We start from the raw sequence: 12772 nt of genomic DNA on the forward strand, positions 1-12772 counted from the left end.
ACTCAGATTAATGCTTTGTACCAAAAGATTTTATTGAACCTTGAAGTGCTTCGGGGGATTCATTATTTTATACTGTTTTATTTTTCAAAGTAAATGAAAACAAACCAACCAACAGTGAGTGATTGCTGAGTGTCTCCAGCACCTTTGGAGAACTGAGTCAAAGACTGACATAAGGGAGTTCCTTTCACGTATTTCAGTGTTCAAAATCATGTACCAGAGACAGAATAAGCAGATAATAAAAGGTCAAAATTCTGCTTTTAAATTGGAATACATTATTTTTAAACTGCAGACCACATTTGATTGGTGCCTCCTATGTGGAATTCTGCTGATTGCATGGAATGCTCTCAGCTTTTTACTTTAAAAAATGACCAAGCACTGCTTGTAAGAGGCATGTTAATTATTTACACTTTCTACCCTCAGCAAAGTGATTATTTTGTGGTGAAATATTATACTAGTAGCTATGCTATGTTTTTCATCCAAACATCTCAAAGAACTAAACAAACATTGAATTAGCTTTTGCTACATGAAGCATGAAGTAAAAATTAATTTTTAATGTGCTTCCATTTAAAGATTAAATTAAGGCCTAAAGCGGAAGGCCTACAAAGATGTTATCTGACTTATATTTCCAGTGCTCCTGCTATTACTTCCAACTCTGGCTTATGAGGAAAATGTAAGGGTGTACATATATCAGGTGGTTCTGTCAATTGTCATTTACGTATTCATTCTGAATTTGTACCAGTGTTTTATCCCTGCATTATTTACTGACTTTTATTGAATCAAGAAGTGACTGTTTTTTTTAGCTAGTTAACATTAGACTGATTTTTCTAAGGCTTTGGGAATCATCAAATACCACTAATTGAGATTTGAGATTTGAGACTTGGGAGATTCTGGCAATGCTAATAAACAGGCTTTAGGTACAGTCCACCAAAAAGTGAGAGCATTCATAGTTCAACCTCTGAAAAATCTGTTACTTGGGATCACAGAGGCATTTGAACTAGTTGGACTTGAAGGCATGTAGGCTTCAAAATCTATGGAAAGCAGGCACTATTAATATTAATACAATTAATACAAATTAATACTTGTAATGCTGAGTAACCCTGATGTTGTATGAAGCCATCTAAAAGTAATTTACTTTGTTACATACAGCTGCAATCTTTGAGTATTATCTTTGTGTATATGTTATATGGTATTTTCACTTCAGGTCTCCTACAGCCATGCTATCCATGCTTCAGGGTTCTTCATTGCTTTTTTTGTTTCCTTGGTATTGACGTGTGCTGTTTTCTTCATTCTTTACCGAACTCAACTATTAAGATGGAATTTCTATAGTAAAAACCAGGTGAGTTGTATATTCTTTAACAGTGTCATCTTTAATTTTGTTAATGATCAAATCTTGTGATACAGGGAATACAGTTTATCTAAATTGTTTTTGAAGATAAATAAAAAGACACCTAGTGCTGGATTGGATTCACAGCTAGTTTAATGTCTTCAACCCCTAATCTTTAGCATAGTCAGATTTTGAGGGAGTATAATGCTGGCAATACCTGTATGTTAAGCTGCAGAGTGGAGCAGTACTAGTCTTGCATTTGTTTTCAACTTCCTCCCTCTTTTCATCATTCCCTTTTCTCCCAGAATGAGAGGCAGAAAAGCCCTGGAGTCGATCATTCACCACGAATGCAGCATGTTTGAATTCAGATTGTATTTATGACTATCAGGAACAGACAGAGGTTTTGCTCTGAATCTCTTAGTTCTTTGGATTTGCATTAGTCTCTTGAGTAGTTGGGTTTGAAGAAAGAGCATTTACAGTGTTCTTAATTTAGGTCATGCCAGTTTGTAGGAAGTATTTCAGTACACACTGGGCCAGAGAGAGAAAATGCAGTCTGATGAATATTCATCAGATTGGCCCAAGTTTCATTCACTGATTTTATTAATTATTTAGATATTTCTGTGAAATGGAGCAACTTCAGTGGGAAGGAACTAGAGAACTCAGTCACTATTGCAGTGATGAGAGCAGTCCTATAAGAAAAGGAATGCTTAGAGGTTTGAACCCCTCCTCTGTTCATTTGGTTGGTGGATCTCCTACTGGGCTACTGGGTCAAGTGGGCAGCATCCCTCTGTCTTTTGCAATTTCACCTGGGTGTGGTGTAAATAGGGTGGGTGAAATTTTAACTGGTAGCTATGTTGTTAACTCTGTGTTTGAATTTCAGTTTGATTTTTTTTTTTTTCTTTTTTTCTTTAGTAATCTAATTTTTCAAACAGCCAGAAAGCTTTATGCATTCTTTGGGATACTGCTGTGATGTGGAACGTGTGGAGGCAGTCCAGGGAGGGCAGTGGGAAGCACTGCAGTTGGGCATTTCAGAGTGTATTTCAGAGGCTACAGTAGTCTCGCTAGAAAAAATTTATTTTGGGACTAAGTGCATGCAGTTTGCTTTATTCAACTGTAAGTATCAGGTTCAAAGAACCATAGTATGGCTTACGTTGCAAGGACCTCAATGATCATCAGGTTGCAACCTCATGCTGCCACCTACTAGATCAGGCTGCCCAGAGCCCCATCCAACCTGGCCTTGAACACCTCCAGCAGTGGGCTTCCACAACTTATCTGGGTAACCTTTTGCAGTATTTCACCATCCCAAACAATTTCTTCCTAAAATCTAACTGAAATTTCCTCTCTTTTACCTTAAAGCCATTCTCCTTTGTCCTATCACTATATTAGACAATGGAAAAAGCTGGTCCCCCTCCTGCTTATAAGCTCCCTTTAATTACTGGAAGGCCACAGTGAGGTCTCCCCACATGTATTTTCTTTGTAGTTTAAATTCTGTGGACAGCTTACTTTGTCATTATTTTCAACAAACGGGAAAAAAAGGTGAATTACATTTCTTATAGATTTGCAGTAATAGTTCTGTCTGATCTCATGCAGAAGGGGTCTTGTCTCAGGCCCAATCAATTCCAGCCGCTCTATGGTTGAAAATTACTGTTAATACATTAATGTTCTTTATTTTTCTTAGGCCTGAAGAAATAATCCCCTTAAATAAAAAGGGCTTGTTTTGTTTCATTTTTACAGAAAAACCTCTCAATTTTTATTTTATTTTTTTTTTTTATATAAAAAGGGGCAATTTGTTCCTGGCATCAGATATTCACAGCATTTTGTTGTGTATTATTAGGCCCCAGTCTCAAGGGTGTCTCACCGACCTGTGAACTATCTGACTCACTTCTATCATTCATAGGATTAATGTTTCATTTTGCTCACCTTAAAGTACCATAATCATCCCATACCATGGTAGTTTGTTAAAAATTGTCATAGAAAAGTTAATAGTAGAAAATGATTTCCTAGAGGGCTCTTGTAAGCCTACTAAAGTCTGTTGCCCTTTTTGCATTGATTTCTTCAACTGTACTCCTGATGTATAAATGTACGTATTTTACATCTGATATGTAAAGAGTTCAGCCTGAAACAAAGGTGATATATTTGATCCTAGATGTGTATTTGAACTACACAACCTTTTTATACCCTTACCAGCTGTCCAATGTGATGATTAGTTGGAGTCTTTCCAGTAACTTAGGGTTACCTGTAATAAGATTAGATCAGACTTTTACTGTAACTATTTTAATAATCTGAAGCTTTTTCTTTCTTTCTTCCTTTTTAGGAAATACAACATGAACTCAGTCAAAGTCACAAACTGGAGCATTCTCAGTTCAATTCAGGTGACCTCTTCAGTGAAGATGTAATTATGAATGACCAAATCATTGATATACTGACCTTTGAAGAATCAGGGAATATGCTTCAGGCTTTAGAAGAGTAAGAATTCCTACTTTTACATTATGTTTATCTCATTTATCATCAGCTAATCCTTTGAGCACGATTTGACTGTCTGCCTTTTAATTGTTTTTGTGGCGTCTATTTGTGCATATGACTGTATTATTACAATCCAAAAACCTGAAGTAGCCATGTGTGGAAATTATTGTGATTCGCATTGCTTTACTTTCAAAGTCACACCTCTGTCTAGGCCCTAAGCATGCAAGTTGTCCAATTCAGAATGAATATCTTGTTTGGCTTCCTAGTGGTTCATTAAGTGCAGGGAAACTTAGGTGTTCAAGAAGATGTTAAAAGGCATATCCTGCAATTGCTGAAAACGGTGCCGCTTTCTTAGCTTTTGTTCCAGCTCACTCCTTCTGGGTGCTAGCACATCTGTGTAGCAGTATATTTTGGAAACACCTGAATTGAAGTCTAAGGAGTGATCAGTGTTGTTTGGCAGAAGTGTGCAACTATTAAAGGGCATCTCTATTTCAGCAGAATTGGAAAAAATGTCTAATGTCAAGACAGAGCAGGTTTTGTTAATTCAGTCTCACAGTTAACTCTGGCAAGTTAAGTTACAGTCAGTATTATGCAACTATAAAATGTGTGGAAGCTGAAAAGTTAAGAGAGTCTGGAAGTACTTTTCTTCGTTAAAGGGCAGCTAACAACATTATTATTTCCTTCATTTCCTTGACAATTTGGATACCTATCTCTGTATTTTGCTTTTATAACTATATAGCAATGCAGGTTTTGAGAGGACTTTAACTGAAAATTCATAAGTGAGTATTGAAAGGGTCAAATAGTATTTTTTAACTAACTTTACTATTATTTTTTAATCGAAGATAGTGAATATCTTGCTAGTATGAGCCAAAATGTATTTTTATTCAGCTAGCATATTCTAGTTTGATAATTTGCATATTGGTACAGCTGTGTATCATTTTTTCTATATGGTTTATGTATAAATTTGCCAAAATACATGATACATTCTTTCTGAATTACACTGTGATAGTAAACATGGTTGGAATCATTCTGGTGTTTTGCTCTGTTGTCCTGAAACAAATGAGAAAAATACTTAGAAAAGCGTGAGCCACAGAATTTTTTTTTTTGTGCTCTTTGCAGTATGAAGCTATGTTAATAGTTAATGTATTTTATGAAGTAAAGCTGCCAAATTGTTTAGCAGATACATTAGGAGCATGTGTTCAATATTTATGGACAGGGACTTCTTTGGAGCGCAGACTGTTTGCTATGTCAGGAGGATTGGCCAGAGAACAAAACCTACTTTTAATGTTTCATAAGGAAGATTCTTATTTGTTGTGTGTGTGTTTAGTCTTAATAAGTCATATCCTTGCTGTGCATTATGCAGCAAAATAGTCTGGCTTTTATTCTCAGTAGGTTCCTTGCTGTGTTTATTTCTTAATATTGGCCCACTGGCAAGGAATGCTAATGAGAGGAAACTATATGATTAGAGTATTTGACATAAGTGCTAGAAAATCATGTTCCAAAATGTTGTACGTCTCTTCTATTGTACCTCTAGAAAAGAGCATAAAAATAGCTGAGCAGCTTGGTTTTGTGTCCAACATGATGAAGTCTGACCATGCTTATAATCTCAGCTATTTTAAGGACAACTTTATTTCTTTAAAATGACTTTCAATTACTACAGCTTTTCTTTTTCATCTTCATTTCATACTATGCTATTTGTACTTGAGTTTGGCAGCATTCTAGCTGAATATCTAGCTGAACTTGAACCTGACTGCTGATATACTGCCAATTATTTTGGCAGATCTCTAAGTAATATGTATGCATTGAAGCTTATTTTTTTTTTTTTCTGATGATAGAGGGCATTGAGGCCAATGTACTGGAGAACAGGATCAAAATGTTTCCAGAGAGTCTTGATAGAAAAGCCAAAAACAATTTAGAACTGTATTAGAAGTTCACCTTCTCTTTCTAAATGTAATTTCTTTAAAACCTAAACTCAAATAAAAAGTAAGAATCACGTTGTCATAGTAGCTAGACCTGAATATCCCTACATAGAAAATTGTGACAAATAATTAGATTGTTAGTACAACAAAATGGAGAAGCTAAATCTCTGTACTTCCTAACTTTTAAAATGTGCGATAGAAATTTTGGAGTATTTAGAAGGAGGTAATATTGCTCGGTTTTTGTGCAGAGTATCTGATACAGGAATAGAACAATAAATAACAATTACAGTAGTGGTAAGATCATAGAATCATAGAATGACCTGGATTGAAAAGCACCTCAAAAGTCATCTAGTTTCAACCCCCCTGCCATGGGCAGGATAAAACATACAGATGGGAGGAACCCCCAACTTTTACTTGCAGTTCTATGTTCTGAATGCTGTTATGAATATGACAAATGCATAAACTGTACATATTTTTCCCTCAGGGGAACACAAATTCTTGATGGGTAATAGAAAGCAGGTTAGAAGACAGAGGAAGTGAAGAAATAATTGAATTGATGAATTTAATCACATATTAAAATTTAAACACTTCATATTGCTGTGGCCATTTAAATATGTTTGATGATGGAAAGCAGTACCAAGTTGAGTGCTTAGACTTTTCCTGAATCAATTTTTTTTTTTGAAGAACCAATGATCTCTCAGCTCAATTTCTTTTTATTTTTTTTATCATTTATTTATTTATTTAGTCTATGTTTCAGGAGAATCCTGTTTTTGTTCTGTCAGTATCAAGGCATTTCCTGGAAATCTAAACTTAATCTGTGATTCATCCATGCAAAAGCATCTTTGAGTAACTATTGCATCCCTTTCTTACCAATTTGATTTATTTTTGAGATATCCTGTATTCTCAGTAGGCTCCTATTTCAGCTGTGCTAAATTCATGCTTAGCTGTGTGGTGATGTTACAGGACATGTATGAGCTCATTCATTTCAGGCCAGTACAGCTACTGATGTGGCTCAGAGCATCTTTTGATGCATTGTGGGCCAGGCAATGCACCCTGCTCCAGCTCAGGAGGGCTGAAACTTGCTGGGGAAGAAGGAAAAAAATCACACTTAAATGTATTAATGATGCATTATTATTATTAATGATAATTAATAATACTAATAATAATTATCATTAATAATAATTATTAATAATATATTAATAATAATACATAGATGATTTAGGAAACTAACCACATCTACAGCTGAGTATCTTCGATGTCCGCTACACTTGAGTTGGTTTTCTTTTCTTACCAGCAGAGGAAGGTACTGTTTTGAGTCACAGTTGTATGATTCCAGTTGTCTGATGTGCAGGATTTCCTTCTGTCCAGCTTCACTTCTCTGAAGCATAACAAGACACCATGGACAGTAATATTTCTATCTTGTCTTCCTTTCCACTTCCTTGCTACAACCTGTAATGTTCCACTGCCATGAGCCTGCAGTCTCCTCTGGATGCTGTAGTAATGTGCGTGCCACAAATTGGGTACCATTTGCAGATGGTAGATGAGGGGCTTTTATTGTTTTGGTGAAAAAATATCACCAAAAGGTTGTTCACTTGATGTTTCTTTCCTCTTTAGAATTAGAAAATTGTATCACAGTAATTTCTTATCTTTATGAACTCCACATTCATTTAAAAAAAATGTGTCTAAAAGCCATTAGTTCATTTTAGGACTGTTACGTTCAGCAGCTATTAATTCTCCTGTTTTAAAATTCCTTCTGTAGGCCTCTAATTTGAATAATTAAACTTGAAGACACAATTATTTTATAGTTAATTAGGAGTTTCTATGCATGTGTTTGTTTCGTTCTAATTAGCTATGCTTCTTTCTTCCCTGACACTAGATGCTTTCTATATTCTATTATTAGGTCCATGGAAGACATCGGACTCTCTCTCTGCTTCTCTGTGTTTGGCATTTGGGATTTTCACCTCCTAGACTTCTCTGACAGATCTTTAAACCTTCTTCCTCTCCAAGTGAGTTAAAAATCCCTATGCTTGCTGTTTGCAGCTTCATTTTCTGTTTCTTTTCACTTTTCCTTTTCACTCTCCTTTTGTACCACCTACCTTCTGTCCTGTCCTTATCCTATCTCTGCATGCTTTGCTCAAAAGAAGCTTTGATCTTTTTCATCAATAGGTCACCATCTGCTAACTCTGCTTTGTTGGCTTTCATGTTTCTATTGTATTGAATACGCCCAGGAAGAGATGCAAGACCTTTTAAGCATCAATTGCTTGCAGAGTGCAGAGCATTTAAAGCAACTTATTAAATCTGCTTTAGTCTAAGAATGCAGACTCAGGTTATGATTTTTTCTCCTGAGTAATACAAAGCATTTCTCATTTAATCTGGTTGATTGTAAGCATTGTTCTCCTTGGGGACTTGTGTCTGAAGGCACTTAAAAAAGTAGGTTAATGCCAGGAACTACCTATTGATGTCTGAGACGCAGCTTGCTAAGGACCTGGGTGCCTTCAAACCTATGTACACCTCTCATTGGTGTGAGAGCTTGAGGCAAGGTGCATGCGGTTGGCTTGATTCACTCCTGCAGCCTGCTGTGGAGGAGGCTGATCAGAAGCAGAGCATATTACACGTAAGGTGCATTTCAAATGTTTATAGGCAGAATCCTTTTTCAGCTGCCACTGAAAAGAGACCACTGTATGCCAGGACATGACCTGAGAGAGTTGTGGCTTACAATTAATTTTTCTTCTTGTTATTACCCCTAACTTGGTGGAACAACTCGTGCTTCTTTGGCTCTATTCTGTTCTTCATAAATATGCTATCAGGAAAGTGGAAGGAGAGACATGCAGGTTATATACAACCATGACCTTAAAAGCCTCACAGTTGCTTACCATCAAGTGAGTGATAAGGTGAACTGTACCTCTTGCTTTTGGCATTTTGATCATGAGGAGCAGAGTTAATCAGGTAGGGTAGCACAGAAATCTTACCAGGTGTAGTCTAGAGTGACTTGCAGCAAAAAGAAATAAATGCTGTGGGAAAATTAAGGGAAAGATAACCACAGAAAGTTTTGTGGTGGTGTTTGGTTTTGGTGTCATTATTGGATCACTGCTGAAGAAGACCATAAAACCAGCAAGGAGGTGGATTAGGAATAGCTTAACCTTTGTTCCAAGCATTGGTGGAAGAAAGTCTGTATTTGTTCTTAAGAAGTTAGTGTTGTGTTACAAGCTGTCTTATCAAAGTGGTAAACTCTGAGCTGTAGCCTTTTAGTGAGAGAGTCAAGGAATTCCAGTCTTGCATACTTCAATGAGGAAGGGTTGAGAGATACTGTGAGCATTATCTATCACTGCATGCATGAAGAGCAGAAAAATATGGTTAAGGATTTTTTTTTTTTTCCAACAGAGAAAGGTATTTGGAATTTGAAATTAGTCAAGTTCAAGTTGAGGATAGCAGAAATCTCTCTCCTTTATGATGACTAAACGTAACTTAAGGTAATATCTCTTAAATACCTAGAGAGAATTGAAGTCATTTCATGAAGATAATTTAATTACATCACTTGGATTTCTGAATTGGAAACATAAATCTTATGTATACCAGGGTTAGTGATTATGTATATATATGATTTTCTTTTAGTTAAATTTCATTTTCTTAGGTAAGGAAAGGTGGATGTAGATTTGCATGCATTGATACATAGCATTCTGAACGTAGTATTATTCTCACTCATGTTTTACAAATCCTCTGCTATGAATTATAGAACCTCTACTATGGATTTGAAATTTGGCTGCAGAACAAATAAGAACAATAATTTAGCTTAACTGCAAAAAAAGAATGGATGACGTTTGGCTTTTAAAAGTGTGTTTTGTAGTTTTTTGAAAAGGTTCTTTATCCACATAGAAGCATACAGAGCTGTACTTTCATCTAAACTGGCATGTGAGGGCAAAAAATACCTGCTTGTCTGAGCTGGTAAAGCTATAGAAATTACTATAGATAAGTCCTATATAAAATGAGAGTAATTGTCATTCCAATTTAATTAGCTCTAAGGATAATTGAGGCTGTATTCATATGTAACATGGCATTGATGGCATCTTGTTTAACAAAAATTAAAATGTCTTTTCTAGAACTTTACTACTCTTTCTGAAAGAGATATATCAGCTTTTTCAGCTGTTTTTTTGGGTGTTTTGTTTTGTTTTTTACATCAGCACATAATCAAACCTTTCCCCTATTCCCTGCAGAGAGGAGAATACACTAGAGATTACAAAAGAGTAATGCATTAATATGGATGGCAGTTTATAGTCCATTCAGATGCTCAACTTCATCTACATTGTGTGCATACCAGCACAGCTTTGTTATCATTCTTAGTTTTGTTTTTGCAGGAGATTTTGGTTTTCTTTTAAACTGAGGGAATTCCAAAGAAAACAATTGCCTTTTCTTCCTCCAAAACAGAAGTATATATATATATAAATATATATCTTTCATTGATGTTAATGTATTAGAAATCAGTTTACTGTACTTTTAGATTAGTGATTACTATCACAATTGGTAAACTCATATGCTGATGTCTTCATGCACTTTTCTCACTACCATTCTCATTCTCAGTTACCCCGCATTCCATGAGTTTAGGTATCCTTGTTTTATGATAGCGTTTTCTGGTAGCATGAGATATGAAACAGTCTTGGTGGTCTCCCTACAGCTTGGAGGTTGCCAGTCTGAGTCGGGCAGATGCTGATTTGGAGACCTATCGAATGCAGATCTGTAAAGAAGTGATTGCTATGATGATGAAGAACATGGTTTTAAGTCACAGCCTCATTCCGCATGTGGAGAAGAGGATGAGTTCAGTTTTCAAAAAGCAGTTTCTTACAATGGAGAGAGAGTTTCAGGAAGAGTACGAAAGGAAGGTTGTGGCTTTAACAGCTGAATGTAATCTGGAAACAAGGAAGAAGATGGAGGCTCAACGCCAGAAAGAGAGAGCTGCAAACGAAGAAGCTGAAGAGTTAATGAAGAAAGTGAATGAAATGGTAAGTCTTGTATAGAGTGGAAATACTTTACATGATGTAGTTTCATGTAGATGGTTTCTCTTTTGCAGTACGATCGCTGAGTTGTTCTCTTAGAAGACTGCGAATTAGATGTTTTGAAAAGATCAGATTTAATGAGACTGGGTACTAGCAGGAAACTGTTCTTCTTTTACCAGGAAAATGAAATTGTCTTGAGAATCTGTGGCACCTGAAAACAAAAGGCCACCACTACTGGGATTTACTTTTTGCTTGCATAGTTGCTCACTCTTGCAAAGTAGTTCATTATTATTTTGTACTGAAGTAGTTCTAAGAATTCCAGTAAAGAAAGTATTTTACACCTTCAGGCTAGAATCATTAACCTTATCTGCATCATAAAACCTATAGTACAGATAAAAATTCTCCAATATTCTTGTTTTGAAGACAATGAAAATATGTTAGCCATATCCACCAAGGACTGTTTACTTCTAAACAACCAGAGTCTATATTTAAAGCAGAGCAGGGAGTAGAATTTTCTTGTGAATAGCCTCTCAGTTACAGTGAGATAAATCATGTTAAGACGGAATATGTCTCTTTACAAGTGTAGGAAATCTCTGTAAGTAAAAGTTCAGTGCTTATGCCTGTCACTTTCCTTCAGAGATTTCAGACTGAAAAGGTATTATTGCTTGGGATTTCATAGGTAGTCATTTTGGATGCAGAGCTGAAGTCATCAGTCCTCTATTTCAATGTCCCTGATATGAGATCATACTCTGTTTTCCACATCTTTCAAGTATAGCGAATTTTACAATAAAACTGACTGATTTTTTTTCCTTTTTAATTCACACGTCTGGAGAGAATTCTGGTAATTTCTGAGTGTTTCACCTCTGTAACCTTAAAATGCTAAAATATTCAAGTTAATGCTTTATGCTTGTCTAAGTTTATAACTCAAATTGAAGAGGATGACTTGGTGGGAAGAAACAGCACAGTTCATGATTTACCAGTGATGCCTTGGTTCTGGAGCACATGTGGGTGCGTGGATATTGGATATGGCACTTCTGAATTTCTAGCTGTCTTTGGATAAGTTCTATTTAGTAACAGAGTCTCTTAGACCTTTATACATGCCTGTGTCTGCTGTCATTATGGACATTCCTTAAGCTTTTGGCATTCTATAAAAACACTTGATTTTGCTCTTTGCATACCATGTACCTATAATTGTGAAGGACTTCCGTAGCAATTCGTGATAGCAACTTAGAGAAAAGTGTTTTGCTGAGGGTTTCATAGCAAAGGTACCCTCAGCATAACGAGGCTCTGGAAGAATTTTGATGTCAGGTTATTCAGAGTTCAGTGTTTGAATTTTCACGAAATATGCACTCAGTCCAGCAGACTTTATTTGCACAAAATACATTGCTGCTCTTTCAGTCTTATTTATATTAGAAATCCCAAACAGTAGCGGTCATTAAATGAATTAAGACCATATAATTATTGCCCTGTTGCATCTAAGATCTACTTATGTTCTGTTATCTAACTTTCAGTCCCCTAAGATCCTGACAGTAGTTACGCTTTTTGAAAGAGAACAGTGTTCTCCAGCAGAATCTATGAAAGAATGTGGTTTGTTTGTTTGTCTTTTTACATCCCATGGTCCAAGAGGACATGCTGGAGAATCAGGGATGTCTCACGCTTGAACTCCTGCCATTGAGTGACATCAGAGGGACAGCAGCTGCAGCAAATGCTTCTTCATCCTTTTCTGTCAAAACACAGAATGGATATTCCTTGCCTTTCTGATTCATTGTTCGCTGCCTACAGTGCATCACTTGTAAATGAGAAGTGAGCGTATGGAGGCTCAGTGCAGAGGGTAGTATTCTCCATATGAATAGTATGAAATTCAGAACAGGACTCACATAACACTCTGATAACTGCTGACATAAGATGTATCCTTTGCTCTTTGGGACATATATGGTTTGATTCTAAAATAAGTTTATGCCACCTGAGATTAATACTGTGAATACGTAAATCTTACTGGAGAGCTATGAGAAAGTATTTCTTGCATAGAAGCTTTTAAATTAATTGCCATTTAATTCTGCGCCATTGTAACTCTGAAG

The 12772-nt window shown here is 36.1% G+C and overlaps 1 protein-coding gene across 3 annotated transcripts in view; it reads left to right on the forward strand.

The window, feature by feature from the left end:
• The window catches only part of EVC2 (EvC ciliary complex subunit 2), a 60623-nt gene that overhangs the window by 18659 nt on the left and 29192 nt on the right, over positions 1-12772 (forward strand). For all 3 annotated transcript variants that reach the window (XM_072335673.1, XM_072335674.1, XM_072335675.1), the window contains 3 exons: positions 1202-1336; positions 3639-3790; positions 10376-10700. In XM_072335673.1, coding sequence (XP_072191774.1) covers positions 1202-1336; positions 3639-3790; positions 10376-10700 — 612 coding nt within the window. The remainder of the gene's footprint in view (positions 1-1201; positions 1337-3638; positions 3791-10375; positions 10701-12772) is intronic.

Source organism: Excalfactoria chinensis, chromosome 4 (assembly GCF_039878825.1).
Source record: "Excalfactoria chinensis isolate bCotChi1 chromosome 4, bCotChi1.hap2, whole genome shotgun sequence".
NCBI classification, from domain to species: Eukaryota; Metazoa; Chordata; class Aves; order Galliformes; family Phasianidae; genus Excalfactoria; species Excalfactoria chinensis.